We start from the raw sequence: 22547 nt of genomic DNA on the forward strand, positions 1-22547 counted from the left end.
TTTTTTTCGAGACAGGGTTTCTCTGTGTAGTTTTGCGCCTTTCCTGGGACTCACTTGGTAGCCCAGGCTGGCCTTGAACTCACAGAGATCCACCTGCCTCTGCCTCCCAAGTGCTGGGATCAAAGGCGTGCGCCACTACCGCCCAGGCAAGTAGTTTGATTTTTATGCAATTAATTCTTTTGTTCTTCAAAAAGAAATTATTGGGCAGACTGGGGAGCTCTTATGAAGCAGCAGCCAAGGAGATTCTACACTCACTATAGATGATGGAAGACCCAAGGAAGGGCCCAGGAGATGGCCCGGTTGGTAAGTGTGTGCCACATGCCATGAGAGACTTCCCGGTTGGTAAGTGTGTGCAACGCGCCATGGGAGACTTCCAGGTTGGTAAGTGTGTGCAACGCACCATGAGAGATTTCCCAGTTGGCAAGTGTGTGCCACACGCCACGGGAGACTTCCCGGTTGGTGAGTGTGTGCCACACGCCACGGTAGACTTCCCGGTTGGTGAGTGTGTGCCACATGCCACGGGAGACTTCCCGGTGCCTTTTGCTGTCTTTCCTGCAGTGGCATCTGGAGTGTGAGCTTCTGCTTACACCCTTCCTGCATGAGTTCCTTGTTTTTCTCCCTGGTCTCTCCAGTCCAATCCAGCCTTGTCCTTTCTTCTCCCTCCCTCCTCCCTTCCCCTCTCCTCACCCTTCCATAATTCTGTTGTTGCGTGAAAAACTCTTTTCTAAATTCAAAGTTTTCCAGTAGATTTTTAAAAATTTCATATTTAGGTCTAGGATCAAAACTGATTTAATTTTTGTGAAAGGTATAAGGTCTGCATCCAGGTTTATTTCTGGTTTATTTTTTATTTTTTTTTAAATTTGTATTTACTTCAGCATCATTTTTGGATAAAATATTCCTTCTCCATTGATATGCCTTTCTTCTTCTGTGGAAGTCTTCTTGTGCCCTCACTAGTTAGTTCCAGTAATTGACATGGTGAATCTTTCACCAATACCACGCTGTCTTGACTATTGCTGCTTTATATGAAGTTTTGAAAATCATACAGTGTGAGTCCTCAACTTTGTTCTTTGGGGTTGTTTTAGTTGTTTTTAGCCTTTTGCTTTCCATGCAAACTTCATAATCCTTTTGTCAGTACCCACAACCCCCCTCGCTAAGGTTTTGATTTGGACGGCATCTATATGCTAGGTTGGAAAACTTGACATCTTCACGACAGGTAGTTTCCCATCCATGAACGTCCGATAGCTCCCCATCTTCGGCTCTTCCTTGGGTGCATCTGCGCGCTGCTGCTGTTTCTTCGTGCAGCTCCTATGGGTGCTTTGTTATGGTCGATGGCACAGCACAGGTTTATCCTGGTAAACGGCCATGTGAGCTTGAGAAGAACTGCTGTTGTTGGGGGCCAAAGTTCCACCAGTGCGGCTGAGTCCGCTTTGCCGGTCACTCGCATGGCTCCTGCCTGGCTGGTGTGTCAGCGCCGAAGGCCTGTCTGCTCTTCCTCCCATACCTTCCCCTCTCAGACGCTGGCGCTCTTCCGGCTGCACACACAGTGAGGGATGGGCTTGTTGTCGGCTTTTGAGTTCTTGCCTCCTTGATTGCTGTATAATGCTTCCTAACAATCCATGATGGTCTTCTCTGTCTAAAACTAAAATAGCGGATACCTTTATTTTGGATAGTGTTAAATGGTTTACAAACTCACCCAAAGCTGCAGGAAGCCTCTTTCACCGAGATAGGGGCGGGGTGTTAGCTTCAAAGATCTAATCACCTCTATATGTCATATTAGCAACACCTGAATTTGACAAGCACATTTAAAAAACAGCTTGCTATGACAGGTTATATATGCATGTGTGTGAGTGTGTGTGTCTGTGTTTGTATCATCTATCATCTATCTATGATCTACCTGTCTATGATCTATCTATCATATCTATCTATCTATCTATCTATCTATCTATCTATCTATCTATCTATCTATCTATCATATCTGTCTATCTATCTATCTATCTATCTATCTATCTATCTATCTATCTATCTATCTATCTATCTATCTATCTATCATCTCTCTCTATCTCTCTATCATATCTATCTATCTATCTATCTATCTATCTATCTATCTATCTATCTATCTATCTATCTATCTATCTTCTCTCATCTCCAGTCATCAAAAAAGCATGGAAACAATTACCTACCCAATATAGTAAGAATCCCCACCACTTGATTTGCATCTAGAAATATTTCCCACAAAAAGGAAACTGGCTGGAAGAGAAATGATTGAGTCCAAGCCTGAGACAGGAAATGTGGCATAAGGGACTGGAGAATCACAGCATACCACAAGGCAAGGATATTCAAGTTCTACTGAGCTTGTGAAGACTCAGGAGCCAACATGAACACCTTCCGGACATTGATGCACCAATCTGAGCATCAGCCAATCAGCACCACAATGAATTGGGACCTCGAAATATCTGTAACCTGTAAGTTCATAACAACGAACTCCAAACCTGCTGCTCCCCACTGAAGAATGCAAGGAAACTAATTTCTATTGTGACAGTCTGTATAGGGAAGGCTCAAATGGCTGGCCTTTATTATGTGAAATTTACCTCTGAACACCCACAGTGGATGAGGAAAAGTGTCTGTAAGTAAGCGTGTTCCAGCTACAGCATGAAGAGGTGCCAGGGCTGCCATGTCACATCTGGCAGTTTCAGATGACCTGGGTATTGTACATCCAGGGGGGCAGACATCTCAGACAAAAGGATGGACTCCAAACCATGAACTATGAGAAGAAAACAGAGAGAATGTGTCAGGGTATCGTGAGTTTTCCCAAAGGCATGGCAACAAAAGCGAAGATTAACAAGTGGTATTACACCAAAATTAAGAATCTTTCAGAGCAAAAGAAATAAGAACAGGAAGAAGACACCACCTACAAACGGGAGAAACCTTCGCAATCTTTCATCCAACAGGGATCAATTTGTACAATATATAAGAAACTCAAACAACAACACAACAAAACAAAACACAAGCTAAGACAAAACAAAACGTAAAACTCAAAGCAAAGGGAGTGCCTGAAAAAAAATGGGTCCATGATATGACTTGACATTTCTCAAATGGCTAACATGGATACGGAACTGCTCCACAGCACTAATCCTTGGGGGAAATGCAAATCAAAACCAGGGGTCCATCATACCACCCCAGTTAGCACAGTTATTATCAAAAAGACAAAAAAAATATTGGCAGGGATGTGGAGAAGGGAATTCTTCTACGTTGTTGGTAGGAGTCTAAATTAGCACGGCCATTGTGGAAAACAGAACGGAAGCGCCTCAGAACTAGAGCCAGTACTGTCATGTGACCCGGTAGTCCTGCCTCTGGGTGTATATTCAACGCAGGTGGAGTCAGCATGGAGAGAGACATGGCGCTCACATTTTCATTGCAATGCTGTTTAGAGTAGCAGAGGATCAACATGGCTATCCAGCGATGGATGTGCAGATGTAGAAAATGTGGTATAAATACACAATAGAATATTACTCAGCAGAGAGAGGGGGAGAGGAGAGAGAGAGAGAGATCCATTCTCATGTTCTCAATCACCATAACATCCTCGTCTGTCCACAGTGCTGTGTCTCATCAGATGGGCGGCTGACTCAGGCTCTTGGCCAGTCTCTCCCTGTCCTGGAGGTTCACGATCGGGTTCTCTGGACAGCTTAGAACTCAGGCGCTTCCTTGACTTCTGTGTCTCAACTCCCAAAGTCCTATCAACTCCACTCTCTCCACACAAGCTGGTTTAGACCACCCTTCCACTGGCGAGTGATCACGCACTCTGAAATCAGCTATGGCAGTAATCTCCTCTGGACAACGTGTCCTGAGTGCTCAAGAGCGTCCTCTGCGGTGCCATTAGCTGCCCAGTGAAGAATGTAGTCTCACTGCCGGTTTCTAAAGCCAGCATCTAGAATGGCAACACCATGAAGTCAGTCATCACTGAAGACAACATAAATCGCTCAGCACTGAAGAGTCGGTTACCTCTTCAGCTGACCATCCAATGGAACAGTGCCTTAAAGTACGGGTTACAGGATGACAGACAGACAGACACAGACTCTCTCGGACTGTCTCTCTGTTTCTCTCTCTCCTCTCTTCAAAAATCCATCCAGAACCCTCTTATTTTAGTGACTTACTCAGAGCAGAGATTCTCATACTGGGAGAGGGGAGAGAAGACCAGCTTGACCACGAGGACCTGGTGGGAGTTGTTTCAACTTAATCCCGCCTACACGCTGAGCACGTAGGCCAACTTACTAAAGTTATGGACATGAACCCAACCTGAGCTTTTCTGTGTTCCTTGTCCCTGCCAAGTGCCCTGAGAGCAAGCAGGGCCATCTAGCTCTTTTCCGCAGTCCCAGGACCCAGGAGAGCGCCCCCTAGCGAAAAGAAGTAGAACTTTGTCTGGTGGGGCAGATGATGGCTTCATTTCTCCTCAGCCCTTTCCAGAGGTAGGGAACTCCACAGCGAGGCGACCAGCCTACTGTATCTACTGGACAAATGAACTGGTTCAGCTCTCTCGTGACTTATCACCGTCTAACTGGAGTGACTACTTAGAAGCGAAGGTCCCACCAAAGAGAGGGCTGGAGGCGCTGAGGTCTGGGTCAGCTGATCCGTAGAAGAAGCAATTTTGCCTTTGAAGCCCCACCGTAACTTGCTCAAGTCCATCCATGGGCTGTGGCTGGGTTCCAGCTGCTGGTCGGCCTCTCCTTTGCTCCTTAATCCAGGTTTAACGAGATGAGCACCATTAGGAGAGGTGGACGGTTACCCTTTAAGTGAGCAAAGTGACTCTTCCCAGAACGACTGATTTTAATAACCCAGTGCAAGACCCCCTTTAAGGTACAGGATGATTCTGGCACATCGGTTAAGTGTTACACAAAACAGACGTGCGTCTTCAAAATCAAAGGCGCTTTTCATTCATGTGAAAAAGGAATCAGTAAGCTGCGTGAAAACCGGGGTGTGTAAAAGTCCCCGGGGCCTCTGGTCCACAGCAGGAAAAGCTCAGAGCAGATTGGACACAGGGGGAGGCAGCCTCGCCGCCCATAATTCAGAGATAGAAGGCGGCAATCTCCCTGCACCCTCTGTTTCATGTGCGGGCCTTTGCTTCTGATCTGCCAGCAGTTGCCTAATTGGCAGTGACTGTTTCTGTGGACACAAGGGTCTGCTAAATGTGTAAGGCCTGCATTTTTCCAGGGGAGACTTTTTCCTTTGCACATAAGCCAAAGATTCCTTCATGCACAAATTCTTTCTCATGCAGGTCACTGGATTCTTGTGCAGGGGACATGAATGCTGAGTCCTCCGCACAGAGCTGAATATTTGCACACACATACATTTATAGGATCTGGTCACACACAGCAGCAGGAATGCTGTGTGGGAAGCCATGTGCACATCTTGAAATTCCCACACTCGTGAAAATGCTCCCTAGGCCCAGGATGAGGGAAACACTTGGAGCTGCTTGTTTGCCCAGTCAAGAGGGTTTTCCTTTAAGTCAGTCACAGCTTTAGACTCTGTCTCCACTGTGACCAAAGGTTCCTTGGGAAAATGTTCTTTATTATGAGTGTGTGCATGTGGAGGGCAGAGAACAACCCTGAGTGTCATCCTCAGGCATACCACCCGCCTCCTTTGAGTTTTGGAGTCCATCAGCCAGCCCAGGCTGGCTGGTCAGTGAGTCCCAGGGATCCGTTTGTATTTGTCTGTACCTCTTCAGCAATGGCACTACAAGAGTATGATACCACGCCTGGTGTGTGTGTGTGTGTGTGTGTATCTGCATGTGTCTGCATAAAATGAACATTTGTGTGAACATGCATGTGGGGATCTGAGGATGATGTCAGGATCACCATCAATCTCTCTTCTACCTTATTCACTGACAATCTGTCAATCAAACCTAGAGATCTTAGGCTTGCTAGCCAGCATGCTCTGGGGACCCCCTTCTCTGCCTTCCAAGGTTGGACTTAGAGGAAAGCAGTCACAACCACACAGCATTTATGTCAATTCTGGGGACTGACCCCTGGTCCTTATGCTTAGTCATGTCCCTAGCCCCATGCCTGGTATTTTTACATGGGCTCTGAGGACCAAATTCAGGATATCATGCTTTTTAAGTGAGCCATCCCTCAGCTCTACTTGGGGACTTCTGAACAAAAATGTAAGCTAACCACTCGAAGGTAACTCTCTGGTATTAGCACAACAGCTGCCCCACTGAGGAAAGAAATGATCTCTGAGTCAATCTGAGGGCTGGCAAGTAGGTTCCATAAGGAGTCCACTTCCCAGGAATCCGAACAGCTGATATTTAATACTTATTTGTAGCCTGAGCAGATTAATTGGGTTGGCTCCAAGTATTATTATTATCCTATTATTATTTTACTTTTGCAGACGAGGAGACCGAAGCAAACTAATTTGCCCAAGATCGTAGAAGGTAGGACATGGTGGCACCGGGATTTGAAGGTGGATGCGTCCCTGCTTGTGACCCCAGCATGCTCTGGCCTCCCAGCTGGTCTTTATCTTCTCCTCTTGTCAAGCCAGGACAAACACAGGTTTAATATGGGGTGGCTGTGAGTGACAGAGAGCATTCGAGTGGGCCCAGACAGGGAAGAGAAGCTCATGTGTGTATCGTTCACTATCCTTGACTTCATTTGGAAGGGGCTGTAACATCTGCAGCCTTGGGATCTTTGTAGCATCTGATATTGCATGAGCTAATTAGACAATGCTCCCTGCAGACAGAGTAAGATGAACCGACAAGAGCCTCCCATTTCATTTCCTGTGTGGACATTTCTGTCTCAGATCCTGAGAGGCTGCACCTGCATGGACCTGAGAGACCCACAGTGACTAGGAAGAAAAGCTTCCAGCGACTCACAGAGAGCTCCGAGGACCCAGTGATGACTGTCATCTTGATGCACAGGCCATCCTTCAGGTTGCTTAGGGGAGGGCACTCCTACCACTGTGTGATGGTTAATCTCGATGTCGACTTGACTGGTGTAAGAAGTGCAGAGCCTAGTAAAGCGCACCCAGGGGGATCTGACGAAGGGGGTCAGGGAGGACATCCTTTGAACAGGAGTGGCACCATGCTGTAGGCTGGCCTCCCAGATAGTCAGTGGGAAAAACGAGAGAACACAGGAGGCACTCCCCCTACTTCCTGTCCACCACCCTTGGTCACCCAGCTCTTCCTGCTGTGACATATACATGATGTACCCGATGGAGCCATGCTTCTGAAACTGAGCTAAAGTAAAGCCTCCTCCTCCTCCTCCTCCTCCTCCTCCTCCTCCTCCTCCTCCTCCTCCTCCTCCTCCTCCTCCTCAAGCTGTCTGTGTCAGCCATACTGGCACACTGAGAACCAACTGACACCCCATTTAGTCCTCTGGGATCATTCAAAGAGAAGATGGGACTTCTGTCTTTAGGTAGACCAGAAGCTAAACAATTCCTGCTACGTGGTGGCAGCCAGGGAGATGCAAAGTCCAGGGCTGCCTATATGTCTCTGGGGGAAAAACAAGACAAAACAAGAAATTGGTTAAGATCCAGAACAAAACCAAGTCTGGGCAAACGTGAATAGAAATGGAGATGGTGACTAGTCTTTTTATGTCTCTAATGTTATTATAAGGTATATAAACGCCCATTCTATTGTATAATATGAACGAAAATTCACATAACAACCAACCTATGACCAACAGGGCTTAGCTGATGTCATCCTAACTGTGGTCTAACCAAGGAAAACCTAGGCTTTGAGTTCCACTGACACTTCCTGGTGGAGTCAGTTGATATGTACAGCTATAATTTTATGTGTGTGAGTGTTTTGTCTGAGTGTCTATCTATGAACAACATGTATGCCTGGTGCCCACAGAGCCCAGAGGAGGTCCATTGGAACTGGTGTCACAGATAGTTGTGAGTTGCCATGTGGTCCTGGGAATAGAACTAAGGTCCCCTAGAAGAGTAGCCAGTGCTCTCATCCACTGGACCATCACAGCCCCACAACTACACTTTTACTATTGTTCCCATTGCTTTAAACATACAAACCACTTTCAGAATATTGCCTCGGTCAGTGGTTTTAACCTGGAGGTAATTTTGTCCCTTAAGGAATACTTGGCAATGTCTGATTGTCAGATGAAGGGTATCCTGTGAGTTCAGGCACAGGGTGTGGCCGAACATCCTACAGTGGCAGAGTGCAGCTTCCCCCAGCAAGGGATCACCCAGCCCCAAACATCACTGGTACCTCGGTGGATGCACTAGGTCTATTTGGACACATACATGTATAAAGAGCAGGAAGCTGGTCCCACTGCCTAGCATGGGGCAGGTGCTTCTTTGCATGTTTCCTGACCAGAAAATGGGGTGAGTCTCCATTTTACTCCAGTAGGAGCCTGGGTGGGGCGGGGAGGGAGGGCAGATTCTCTTGAAGATGAGAAAGCTGAGGCTCAGCTTAGTAGCAGACAACGTAGGGCTTTCCCAGGGCCTCCTCCTCATGTGCGCTGGTATCAACACTTTCCTCCACTTGGGAAAGCACAAACTCACTTTGTGCTTCCTGGCTCTTTCAGGCTCGGCCACCTTGAAGAATTGAGAAATCCATCTTCAAATTCTCTCTATGGCCTAAGGAGGCCACGTTTGCACTGACTTAGAGAGGTGACTTTGTCTCTCCTTCAAGGATGGGGACGGGATGGAAAAGAGCAGCTGGGGTGGACCAGCTGCGAGCTTCTCCACATTCAGGAAGGCTGCGGGATGGTTGGAAGCTCAGGTGGGTCATGGAAGGGAACCTGGGGGCTGAAGTCTGAAAGCAGTAGGTGCCGGGGAAGCCACGGGGCAGGTTCTGGAGGACAGGGCAGGTTCTGGAGGACAGCTATCTGCCGCGACTCTCCGCACAGCGCCTTCTTCTACAGAGGAGCAGCTGGGAAAGTATCAAGTGGGATGAGGACAGCTATCTGCCGTGACTCTCCACACAGCGCCTTCTACGGAGGAGCAGCTGGGAAAGTATCAAGTGGGATGAGGACTAGTGGGAGGGCAGGGCAGGCCAAGAGGACACGAAAGTGCAAGTCAAGCAGGGAGTTAGTTTCCAAGGTGTTTGAGAGGATGCCTTGGCACCCCTACACATCCCAGGGCTAGCTGGACAGGAGGGTGGGCTGTGCAGCGTTGCTTTAGCTGGACTTGAAATTTTGGGTATCACCAGAACCACCTACAGGGCCACAACTCCTGGGTCTTTATGTTTGAGTACCTGGTTGGAACTCTTGGAGAATCCCTGGCCTACAAGCATCCCCACTGTGGCAGGCTGCCCCGTCCTCCAGGGCTCTGTCACTAGTATGGGGTGTTAGGTATTCCAGCTTCTCCCAATGCAGTGTCACTATGAACAAGGCAAAGTCATGCTACCACTCCAGTTTTACTGAAAGTGAAATTCCTTCCTCGCACCGGACGCAAAGGATTCTGGACCCATCACCTGCCTTAATTTTCTAATATCCCTCCTCCCCTCCATTAACGTGGAAGCAAATCCGGCTTAGAATTTATTGAGCGTGGAATGGCAGCTATTACGCAGACTTGAAGAGTACTTCACCTCACAACTTAGCCTTATGAGTGAAAAGGTTAGTTCCGCATCGTTTTGGAACTTTCTGCCATGATATCCCAAGACACAGATTTGATTTCCTGCAGCCAATCTGTTAGTGCTTCTGGAGTCTCAAATCAAACTGGTAGCTTGGCTTTGGCAACCAACAATGTACTTCTGGACCGCCACTTCTCACCCCGTTTAAAACTTCCTCTTCAAAGAAGCGTGACTTTGAATTCCCACCCATCTCGGCCCCACGGTCTGGGGTAGTAAAAGTCCACCTTGCAGTCGACAAATGAAATACACGTTTTGGTGAGACACACATGGAATCAATCCAGAGAGGAGAGGTGTGACTTTTACAGTTGCTTTTCTGACCATCCATTTCACAGCAGACCGGGCGGAGGCCACGTGGAGGGGCCCAGCCACATGCCCTTAAGTGTTTGGTCTTGTGCGACTCATTACTGCAAATAAAGGTGTTGGCCAAACGGAGCCCATTATGTAGCACCCAATCAGGGCCTCGTTAGGAACGGCGCTCGCTGGCTCCCCACATGGAAGCATTCTCTGGGCTTCAGGAAACCGCTGCGTCTCCAGCGCTGACAACTCACCTCACTTTGATGTCAGTGGTGAGCGGCAGCGATTCCAAGCATGTCCGACTATCGACTATCGCTGTCACTCCTCCTGGTTAGGAAGCAGGGTGGCCTGCCTGTGTTGTCTGGCCACTGCTGCCTGAACTGTGAACCCAGGGGCCTCAGGACCAGTCACCCAGTGAGCTTCACTCTTTGTGGGATCTCGGCCTGACGAAGCTCCCTGGGAATCAATGTCCTGCCAAGACACGTGACAAAGGGTGCTGTTCCTGATGAAAACAGCAGTCTCTGTTTGGGGCCAGGCATACTCACATATAATCTTAAGAAGAGCCCCAGGGGGTCCTAAGAGCAGGAGGGCTGTCCCTGCCCCTCATCAGCTACAGCACTCAAAGAAGAGTGGCCCCTGTTCCTCGCCTGGGTAACACAACAGAGCTGGCCCTGATGGTGCAGGTGTGGGAGAGCTGACCCTGAGGGTGTGGGAGGGGAACTGACCCACCCCTCGCTCACTGCTGCAGGTGAATTAGCATGGACAGTGCTGGAGAGCTCACCCTGGTGGTGAGGACAGCCCTACAGCTGCCAGAACCAAAGTTACGACTTGGCCAGCCCCAACATCCACCCCAGCTATGATCTGATGGAGCACGTGAAGGAGCCTGACTGCAGCCCCAAAGCTGCAGGACCTCCACAGCCCAGGGCAACAGCAGGATGTCCAAGAGTCCTAGTGAGGACCCAGCATTGATAGTGCAGTGGAAACCAGAGGCCTCGAACCAGACCAATGACTCTTTGCAACGAACACTGGACACTTGCAAGTAAAGATACATGGACTCACTGTCACATGCAGCTCCCATGAGATTTTTATTTTTACCCTTCAATTTTGTGTGTGTGTGTGTGTGTGTGTGTGTGTGTGTGTGTGTGTGCAGGGGTGGAAGGGAGATGCAAAGGGACAGGGAAATGAATGGGATCAAGACCCGTGATGTAAAAGACGTATAGAATAATTTTTTTTTGAAAAAGGGAAAAACAAAGAGTCCCTGGATGGTACTATTATCCCTCTATTCTGAAGATGGAAAACGCAAGGAGCAGAGACAATTTGAGATCGTGTAGCCATGAGGCTGAGCCTGTGTCCTTAACTGCTGAGTTACCTGGTAGGCTTAAAAAAGGTATTAAAGAGTAACATAAACCCAATACAAAAATTATATATCTTTTTAAAAAACTTCCTATTTTGTGTGTGTGCTTATGTGCACATTAGTGCAGTGCCCATAGAGGCCAAAAGAGGGCGCTGGATCATTTGGAGCTGGAGTTACAGGTTGCTGTGAGCCTCCCAATGTGGGTGCTGGGAATCTTGACTGCTGAGCCATCTCTCCAGTCCCTGAACATGCAATTTAAGGAATTTTACACACACACACACACACACACACACACACACACACACACACACACACGACTTCATTTCATAGATCAATTCTGCCTAATTTGAACCAAAAGAGCCTGGGAATGTAGCTCAGTTGGCAGTCTGCTTGCCCAGCATGCATGGATGCCATGGACTGGCCCACCGGGAGTACCATGACCGTAGGAGAATCAGGGCTTGGGTAGTCAGGAAGGCAAGGATTCGGCGACTGACAGACAGACAACAAACACACTCAAAAGTGGTTTGAATCTGCTGCAATTTTACTTCTGCAAATCAGTAGTTTATATACAGAAAAGAAAACTATCAAGTCATACAAGGAACAATGAGAGCTTGGTAATACTTCAATTACATCATCTTTTAAAAAACATCAAGCACACAGTTATTAATCGGCGCTAGACATATCCCTTCACTCACAAGAACTTTATGACCCAAAGAGCAGTCTGTGTTTTTTTAAACTTAGTACAGTTCCTAGACTTGTGTAGGCTTCTTGCAGCTGTGTCCTTCATCTTTATCTCAGCTACTCGCTAGTTTATTATTCATTTTTACTTTTCTGGTTCTCATGACCCATTTAGCCAATTTGGATGTTGCAGATCCTCCCTAAGTCTTTCTTTAGTTCTTTATCATATATCTCTTCTAATATAAAACCTTTTTACCTGCTGGAATATGGACTCTTGTACTTTTACACCTGTAAGGGGAAGGGGTTCTGCTGTAGTCCTTAAGTTTTCCATGCTGAACTTCCTCAACAGAGGGGCCCACTATCTGCCTCCTATAAGATAATGTTTTCTGCCATAAATCACTTTAGTTGGGATTCCTAAAGGATTCCTAGTGGGTGAGTGTTCATTCCCTAGAAGTTCCTGAACTATTATACTTTCTATTATCTAGCGGCTTGAGGCTTGAGGTCTTTAAGGAATAGTTGATTCTGCTATATCTAAATAAGGTTCATGTCCAGCTTCCCCTTTCCTCCACAGTTCACAACCCAAGCATTCATTAATTTTGGCTGTGTTTTATAGATTAATTAGAACATTATCAGAAAAGCAGTTATACAGAACCCATAGCCCAGAGAACTCATGATCTGTGAAGCACGTCTCCTTCGAGAAGGAGGCATAACATAGGCACTCTGCCAGGGACCTCCAGGGAGCTTAGTCCCGTGGGACACGTATCTCCCGTCTGCTATTATTGGCATAATTGTTCATGTCACACGGACGACACTGGAGTTGGTGTGGCACGTGGAGCCCTGGTTGGATCCTCAGCACCACATAAACCAGGCATGGTGGGGTGCTGCAACCCAGCACTGAGGAGGTGTGGGCGGGAGAATCAGAAGTCAAGATAACTCAAGGCCTGGCTGAGCTACATGAGACTGTTCCTCCCTGCACCACCAAAGGCCAAAAAGAACCAACAAAATATATAAACTTTGGGGGCTTTTCCAGTAATTAATTTTTTTGAGATGACTGATATTACATGCAGTAGCAACTCATTTTCATCATCCTAGGTGTTCTTCTGTGATGACATACTGTAATTTAGTGTTGTTAGTAGGTAGGGGTTCTGTAAAACCTGGGGCTATGACAATGTTGCAGGGGACACTGACCCCCCCCACATGCACGCACACACATGGTCACACTTACAACCCCACACTCAGTCACACCCCCTATACTCTCATTGTTACACACAACACATCCTCACACACATGCATCCACATACACACTCCCCCACCTCTCTCTCTCTCTCTCTCTCTCTCTCTCTCTCTCTCTCTCTCTCTCTCACACACACACACACACACACACACACACACACACAAAATCTAGGAGTGAACTGTTCTGGTGACTGGGTTTGAATAGGTACTTCCCACAGGTCTGCTTGTCCTGTCCTGAACTGTTTCAAATGTCTCGAGGGGTACAACGGACTGAGCCGTCTCCTCAGTCTCCATGCCGAAGCCCTGTCGCTGTGCCGTATCCAGAGAGCAGCCCCTTTAGAGAACTAGTGATGTCGGACGAGTGGCTGCTAACCAGCGGGGCTGGTGTCCTGAGAAGTGGTGCCCAAGTGTGCTTTGAGTGTGCACCAGGGAGAAGCCACCGGGGACTCAAGGTGCTGGCTGACAGGAACCTTCGTAACTAAGAAAGTAACCCGTCACCTCAGCCCCCCTCCTGTGGTACTCGGCCACAGCAGCCTGAGCCGACAGACCCAGGGGGCAGTGAAGGTCCGAGTCACTCAGCGAGCTTTCTCCCCGTGCCTGCGCGATGTCAGCCCGTCTGGTCGGGTACCTTGGCAACACCCGAGAGTCTCCGCAGCCCCTTGGCTCCGCTGAAGCCTCCGCGAGGGTGAGTCTGGGTGAGACTCCCACCGCATCGCATGCCACTCTCACCCTTCCCTCAGGGGAAGGCGCTTCATGGGCGGCCTGTAGGAAATCATCCATCTTTACTAAAAATAGGATCTAATTGGTAGCTTTTAAAGCAGGGGCCGAGAATAACTTTAAACGGGGTGCTGGGCAAGTGATCCACCACGGCGCCACAGCCCAGCGCTGCCGTCTCCTCACTGACGTTCTCAAACAGCTCACAGGGTGCCCTCTGCTAGCTTTGAAACCGCTGCTTTCCTGTGACTGATGTCAGTTTAGACCCGAAGCCGCCTCAGTGGTGTGAACTCGGAGCACTGTCGTTTCCTCCACCAGACAGGCAGCGACTGTCCGGGTGATCACACCTCTCGTCTGCAGGAAACATCTAACACACTTGGGGTGCATCGTGGATGAAGCCAAACAGCCCGGGGCTTTGGAGCTCTTGCCACCCCTTGTGGTGGTGTGGTCTAGGGAGCCACTTGGCTACTCTGTCCCAGTTTCTTTGGCTGTAATAGGGAGCTAATCACCCTGAAAAGTGCTTCAAGCTTGTGAGCGTGGCTCAGTGTGCATGGGTGTTGTACAACACCCATGAGTTGAGTTCGGTCTGCTCACAGACTGGCCCACCTTCCTGGACTCCACGTTCATCAAGAAGCATGTTCTGCTCCTTCTACCCCAATACAGTGCATCCATTCATCGTACTGAGTGCTGAGCGACATGTCCTGGTGCTAGTACCCAGAACACCGCCTACTCCTCCCAAAGGACCTGAGTGCTCGGTGACAACGCGGCCCGGCACTGCGGGATTACCAACCTTGATGGAGTTGGTGGAATCAAGATCACCGCAGGAAAAAATCCCTCTGCGGACCAAGGAAGCACACAGCCCAAGTACAGTGATGTGGAGGGGCCATCAATATGGAGAAAGGTACGATGAAGCAGGGAACAGCCGACTTTCAGGGAACACGTGGTGCCTCCTCTGACGTCACACACACTGAAGGAACGCTGCCCGCTCACAGCCTCCTCTGCTTGGACTGAGCAGCTGTTCCGACTTCCACGTCTTTATTGTGAGGAACACAAGATGGGTGAGTCTTCAGGTCAGTGCCTAGTTTGGTCCCTTGGGCCACCTGTCTTAGCCTGGGGTGAGCGGTGGTCTGAAAAGTCCTGGGGCCCCTCAGCCTCTTGTTCACACTGGAGTCTGATCTCTGCAGTGCACAGACCTGTCAGTAATCTCAGGAGCATTTCCATGTGGCACGATGCTGAGAACAGAGCCCGGACCATTCATTACTCAATGTTTTGGACTCTTTTATTTTTTAATATAAATAATCATTAGTACAAATATTTATTGGGCTTCAGGGTACAACAGTTGGGAGAATGGACAATTAACATCCTGGTAGGAATGGAAGGGACAGGCATGACCACGTGTCCACACACTGTACCCAGGTATTTTGGAGGTTCAAAATAACTGCCATCTGGTATTTAAGGAAGGACATTCTTGTAAGGCGGGCTGCACTGATCACATCCCACCAAGACTCAAGTCTCAGTGTGTGAGACTTGATGTAACCGCTGGCCCTTCCACACCCCAGAGAGCCCATGTGTCACCCTCTGGGTGTCGTTTACTTCTTCCAACAAGTCTAACTATCCGTACGTGCGTGGGGCCGGAGGTGGACACTGGGAGTCTTCCTCACCACTCTCCGCTTCAGTTCTTAAGCCAGGATCTGTCACTGAACCTAAAGTGCCCTGACTGGCTACACTGGCTGCAAGCTCAGGACCTGCCTGGCTGCTCCCGACCCCACCTCCACAGCAGCAGACCCACACAGGTGCTAGGTGCATGTCCAGCTCTTATGTGGGTCGCTGGGGATGAACTCGGCTTCATGTTTGCGCCAACAGATACAACTTTTTACCTCCTGCACATTTGATGAGAAACCAGAGTTCTGTTAACCAGAAGATGTCACGGGGAATTGTAAGGAAGGTTTTTCTAAATCAGTACATTTTAAAATGTAACAACATAAATAAGCCAGGCATGCTTGCTCATACCTGTAAATCCAGCACTTGTGAGAGATGGAGGCAGGAGGATTGGGATGAGCTCAAATCCAGCCTGGACTACAGAGTGAGATTCTAACTCAAATCAAAAGAAAATCAACAGCAGTTCATAACCTCTCTAGCTTGTGTGCCCCTGTGAATCGGCACGAGGCTGCGGTCTGTGGGGCCGGCATCTCCCGTGAATCAAAGCTCTTGGTCAAGGCTGTCCAGTCAGCCTTTTGGAACCCAGAAGGCTGCTGCTCCTCCTCTCAGCTTTGTTTTGACTCTCAGAAGTCACTCAGAGTCCGGCCGTGTCCCATCCTTACTCATTGTACTTGGCCAGTTTCAACCTGGGGATGATGTTCATGGACTGCAACTCCTGGAAGAGCAGCTTGCAGGCGTACGGGATGCGGAGCGAGGACACGTGGCAGGACGACTTGCAGTAGTGGCACCTGAAACCCAAGTCAGCATGCATCAGAGGGGCGGCAACTAAGGGAACAGTACGCTACGTCCCTCTCCCCGGCAGCCCATCCCTGTCAGACACGGACTGATGGCTCCAAAGTTAGAGGGACATCTGTGGACTCAAAGTCAAGAATGATACAAACCAACCTCTGCAGTTTAAAAGTATGCAACTTGAGTCCATCCACATTTCTAGGGCTTTCTCTTCAAAAGGGAATACATTTGCGTCAAACTGTTTTGAAAGAATCCCAGAAACTGGAACCACCAGGAACTGAGTCAGCTGTTTCTCTGTTGGAGTTTTCAGCTGAATCCACCAATCCACATAGTGTTTGGGGGCATCTCTGTACCACACTGTTCTCTGAAACACACTCACTAAAAAATTCAGTTCCTACCACTGAGGCACGTCAAGTCTGATGAAAAAGAAGCCTTTTAAATAGGAGAGCAGCAGTGGCCTCAGGACTGGTCTATCTGTCAGTATTTACAGTAAGCCATCCCTTGCAAAAACCTGAGAAATGTGTATATGTACATGCCAATATTTCCACTTGACCCCTGCAACAGCCTGCACCCCAGCCAACATGCTAGCCACACTGTGTCAGATTCTTCGCCCTCTTCTGGTCCCACTCCTAATCTATGACTACGGAAGGTCCCTTGGGGAGGACGTGAGTTGTCCTTCCAGGTTTTCCAGTAGAAGACTCAGAAGAGTGTCCACAGCGAGGCTATTAACAAGACCACAGAGCTGGAGCTCAGAGAACCAGCTGGTTCTCATTCTAGGAGATTTATACAGAAGAGTGTTCTAGTCACTCAACGTCACAGCAGACTCACAGTCATGGAAACGGGAGATGTTCAGGATACACTGTAGAGTAAAATACCCATTAGCAAGACAATACCCAGGCTCCCTCAGATGGATCTCTAAGCCCCAAACACATCAGAGGTTTGAAAAGACTTGTAAGATGCAAAAGTAAGGAGGACTAGAGAGACGGCTCAATGGTTAAGAACACTGGCTGCTCTTCCAGAGGACATGTGTTTGAGTCCCAGCATCCACACGACGGCTCACAACCATCTGGAACTCCAGTCCCAGGGAATCTGACCTCCTCTTCTGGCCTCCACAGACTGCTAGCAGGGAAAGCACCCACTAAAAGGAGAGGGAGAAGAAGCCAGGGCAGGCGAGCCGACTCAGCGGGCGCCTTCACCTAGTCTGATGAGTCTGATCCCTAGGTCCCACGGGAGTGACGGGGGACGGGGGACAAGGGACCGACCAAGACCTGCAACCTCTGTAAGTACCCAATGGCATCTGTAGTTAATACATAAATACAAAAACTAAGAATAAATGTCAAAGAAAAAAACGTATATATTTGAGTGGATGTGATGGTGCATTCCTATGGTCCTGTAAGTTTAGCACCTGGGAGGAGAAGCAAGAGGATCATAAGTTCAAGGCCAGCCTAGGCTGCATGAGGTCTTTTCATTTTTTTTAAAGGTTCACATTTGGATCTTCTTCTATTATCAAAATCTTGAGAGGCTTTACGATTTAAAAAGTAAGTAAAAACTGAAGAGAAAGGGCAATCAGCCATGCTCCAAGGACACTGCCACTCAATTATACCAGCAGTCATCTCTGGGAGGTGGGAATGTCTGTACCCGGACTTGTAACTTTGAGCAAGGGCTATTTCTATAGCGACTGCTTGCTTTTGTGTGTGAGTGTTTGTGTGCGCACGCACGCGCCTATGTGCTGTATTTAATCCTATTTTATTGACAGAGGCTTGCTTCAGAACCTTGGTGCATCCTTGACCTGCCATGCAGACCAGGCTGGCTTCAAACTTGCAGCGGATCCCATGCCATCTACCGGGTCCTGAGGTAAGTGTGAGACTGACATCATACTCTTTCCCTTGTTTAAACTTCAGAAAAGCAGAGCCAATACTGGGGATGAGAACTTACATGGTGATAGTGACCTACGGGACAGAACCCCTGGTGGGGGGGTCCGGTGGGAGAAAGCTGCACCATCCCCGATGCTGACAGCAGAGACACAGTGATGATAGAAACTTCAGCAACATAAAATCTCTTAAAAGACAGCCCAAAGACTTCTTTAAAGCATTAGAATCAAGACATGTTTTTAATGTGCTGTGTGGGTCCAAACTATTCAGGAATCATACCCATATACTACTTTAATTAAATTGGGGAAACAGACTGAACTGGGGTACCTTCTTCCTGGTTTTCCTATCCTGTATATATATGGTGGCTCCAATTTCGGTTAATCTAGTTATAATTTTCATATGTGCTGATTCATAGCCTGAATAACCAATTAATCTTCTTAATATAACCATTCAAAACATTCCAACGTTCTTTATTTACACATACATACATACGTAAGCTAATTTACTCTATGGCTGAACTACTTGCAGAGATAGAAACCTGACCAAGAACAATAAAGTAAACTGATCTCCAGGACGAGGACAGCAAGAGGAGGAAGCTGTGGCTGCACCCGAGGTGCATGCCCAGTGCAGCATCCTCCACGAGCTGATTCCCTTAATAGGGCTCACCGGTGACTTCTGTCCGGGTCCTCTGAGAAACAAGAGTCTTGCTGTAAACCTCCCCATAGCAATGCCTTACTAATGTGCAAGTCACTCACGGGTCCTGCTCCAAGGCACTGAACTTCTTAATTACCCAGCCTCCATTGTGTGGCTTATTAAAGGGCAAGTGTCTCCAACTCGCTGTGCTTCCTCCCTCCATCAGCTGGGCGCACAGACCAGGTAATGACAGGAAAAATGACAGCATCATTATGCTGCTCAGCCAGACAGCAGCTCATCAAGAGGCAGCCAGACTACAGGATGGGTTAGGATTTTCTTCTGCTGGCAACAGAGTATAAGTAGGGCACTCAAATTAGACATACGGTGTCTTAAGGTCTATGTAGCTGCAGATAAAGACCGCCAGACCACATGACCTGATCAAGTCCTTTCAAAGGATAGCACACTGAACGCATGATCAGGGCTGCAATCAGATGAGCTTGACACTAGACAGAAGCAAAGCAGCAAAGGAGGCAGAGGTTTAACGAGATAGAGCCGTCGGTCCAGCCTGATGCCAGCTGTACCCAAGCACCGAGCACAGAGACAAAGGCTTGGGCCTGGGGAACCGCTTCACTGTTCCTTTTTCTTTCAGAGGAGGGGAGAAATACAAGGAAGATGAAATGAGAACTCTTGTGCCAGACTGAAGGGTTTAAGGATGGGGAACTAGGCTCCAGGCCCCACCCTATAAGGCTATTGCTCTCTGTCTATTTGTTATACACCACACACTATGCTCTATATGCATTTCAGAAGACAATAGACTTCCTAAGACTGAACAAACCTCATCTCATTGATAGCAAAGGGTAGGCTTATTCTCATAAGAACATCACCAACTCTGTGACCTTAGGGAAAGAATGAAATTAAAAGTGGACACTTTTCCATTGTGTCCAAATTAACAGTTTCTTCATAAATAGGACTCACCTGTTGTGGAACAATCCTTTTCTACACTATGAATATATATTACTCTCCTTGGTTAATAAAAAGCTGCCTGGGCGGTAGCTGGGCAGGAAGTTAGGCAGGAAAGCCAATCTGAGAGTGATGGGAAGAAGGAGGGTGGAGTCAGGGGAGACGCCAGCCAGCTGCCCAGGAAGCAAGACATGTTAAGAAGACAGGTAAAGCCACGAGCCATGTGACAATACACAGATTAATAGAAATGGTTAATTTAAAATGTAAGAGTTAGCTAGTAACAAGCCTGAGCTATCAGCTGAGCATTTATAAATAATATTAAGTAAACATGCCTTTGCCATGAGACTAGACTTTCAGAGAACCAAGGGGAAGGAGCCAGCACCAGCATGCCATGATCTAAGCTACACAGCAGTTTTTTTGCTCATGCTGACAGAAAAGGTTATAGATGCACAGTAAGGACAGGTTCAGATAAAAAGAACCTCTAGACGGGCCACAGTGTGTTTAAAAATATGTGTAGGCTTGGGAGAGAAAAGAAAAAAAAAAAAAGAATATATACAGTCTTAGATTAAAAAAATATAGTTTTAAAATAATAAAGTCCTTAAAAAGGAATAGAATAAAAATATAATAAGCCACATGAAGATGGAAAACAGAGTCTGGACTATGTATATTACTGTGTTATCTTTAAATTTTTTGGCTGCTAAGAGGCTTTGGATTAAAGAAACTGCTATATTAAACCAACTTATATATTTTAAAATTATCTTGACTACAAAATTTAAATCAAAAGACATATTACTTTGAGGAAAAGGTTATGCTTTTGTTTCTATAGGAAATGAGAGGCTCTGGATTCATTTCAGGTTCAGAAAAAATCAGGTTTGGCCGAGGAAGACCCATCCTCTACCGCCCCCCCTCCCAAATCTCCAGTGGGAATGGATGGCCCAGATGATCCAACATCTCAGAGTGCCTCTGTTGCAGTTTCCTATGTGTTCTAAATCCAGAACAGCTTCAAGGACTTGATGATAATCCTGAATTTTCTCAAGGGTCCCCCAAAGATTACCAGTGCCCTCAATTAGCAGGATGTAGTCTAGAGGACTATGCCCACATTCCCAAAAATAAATTATGAATGTTTGTCATCCTTTAGGGAGATTGGTTACAAGTTGTTATGGATAATGGTCAGGAAAAAAGCTAAACAAAGGAGATTAGATTCAGGGATCTTGTTCTGAAAAGAAAAGGGGGGATACAGAAATGACAGGATAAAGGGTAGATTACTGAATCTACCTTTAAACCAAAAAAAAAAAACAAAAACAAAAACAAAAAACCCAACTATTAATCTTACATATTTTACACTGGTATAGATTTTAGTTTATTGATACAAATTTAAAGTTAATTTTGTTATACTGTATGTATTTTTCTACTTTTGTTTAAGGTATTGTGTTTATACAGCTCATTTAAAAGTATAATGCATAATTAAGGAATACAGATTAATAACCATCTACAATATTCAAACTTATAGTCATATTAGGTATGTTTTCAAGGTTAAAGAGATATTTAGAGAGATGGTCTTGAAACACTTCAAAGACCTACAGAATATGGCATTTAATATGTTTAATAACCTAAGGTCTTTCATGACAGTGAGACGGGTTTGCTCCTGGCAGCACCAGCCTACTTAAAAGGACGTGACGAGTATCAAAGAAGCTCCATATGGAGTTTGCTTTCTTCATGGCAAAAGCTAGCCATGTGGGCAGAGAAACTTGCCTCAATTGTGACAGTTACTGACCAAACTGGACCAGCAGGACATAAAAGAAAGTGACTACCATACTATGCCAAGACATGGTAGGACAGTCCTTCATAATTTCCTGCTTCGAGAAAAATCTGTCAGCTATACTAGGCCTGTAGGCCAAAGACAGATGCCCCAATGTTACAGAGGAACTTTAAGTGACTGTCCAGGCAGCGAGACGTCCCTGTCATTAGGTAACATTTCACACTTTTGGGGGTCTTTGATAGAGTTGAAGACTAGATAGGCTAGTTACAGTTTTCTTGGTTACGATAAAAGATAAATTAGATACAAAACTTTAGACTCACCAAGATAAGATAGATAATTAAGTATTTTTTCTAATTTTGCCAAATGCTAATGGTTTGGATATTATTACTGTAATTTGTACTTAATCACTGATTTTGTTGTATATAGTTTTACTTTATTAAGGTTAAAACCTTCTTTTTTAATTAGACAATAAGGGAAAAATGCTATAGAACAATCCTTTTCTACATTATGAATATGTACTACTCTCATTAGTTAATAAAAAGCAGACAGGTCAGTAGCTAGGCAGAAAGTTAGGCAGGAAAGTCAAACTGAGAATGATGGGAAGAAGGAGGGCAGAGAGGGGAGACAAGGAAGCAAGACATGCTAGAGGACAGGTAAAGCTACGAGCCATGTAGCAATACATAGATTAATAGAAATGGGTTAATTTAAATGTAAGAGTTAGCTAGTAATAAGCCTGAGCTACTGGCCGAGCACTTACAATTCATATTTGGCTTCTGAATGGGTGGGAGAGAAACATCTGACTACACTCATCAATTCATCTACACTACAATCATAAAATAATCTCTTAAAAGGTTTGTTACCAAGCTAGCAAGTATATATTGTGCTCTAAGAAGTCCCTTTGCTCTTTAAAAAAAGACAAAAAACAAAACATTTACTCTATTTATCTACCATTTGTTTGTATGACTGTGTGTGCCTGTGTATGTCTGTAGGCCTGTGCATGCCACCGTGTACACCTGGAGGTCA

The 22547-nt window shown here is 46.7% G+C and overlaps 1 protein-coding gene across 1 annotated transcript in view; it reads right to left on the reverse strand.

Moving 5' to 3' along the window:
• Nucleotides 1–11748: 11748 nt before the first annotated feature.
• Nucleotides 11749–22547, reverse strand: part of Polr3b (RNA polymerase III subunit B) — a 127641-nt gene continuing 116842 nt past the window's right edge. Inside the window, exon 28 of the mRNA XM_006986977.4 lies at nt 11749–16300. Coding sequence (XP_006987039.1) covers nt 16171–16300 — 130 coding nt within the window. The 3' untranslated portion in view covers nt 11749–16170. The remainder of the gene's footprint in view (nt 16301–22547) is intronic.

This window comes from Peromyscus maniculatus, chromosome 18 (assembly GCF_049852395.1).
Source record: "Peromyscus maniculatus bairdii isolate BWxNUB_F1_BW_parent chromosome 18, HU_Pman_BW_mat_3.1, whole genome shotgun sequence".
Taxonomy (NCBI): domain Eukaryota; kingdom Metazoa; phylum Chordata; class Mammalia; order Rodentia; family Cricetidae; genus Peromyscus; species Peromyscus maniculatus.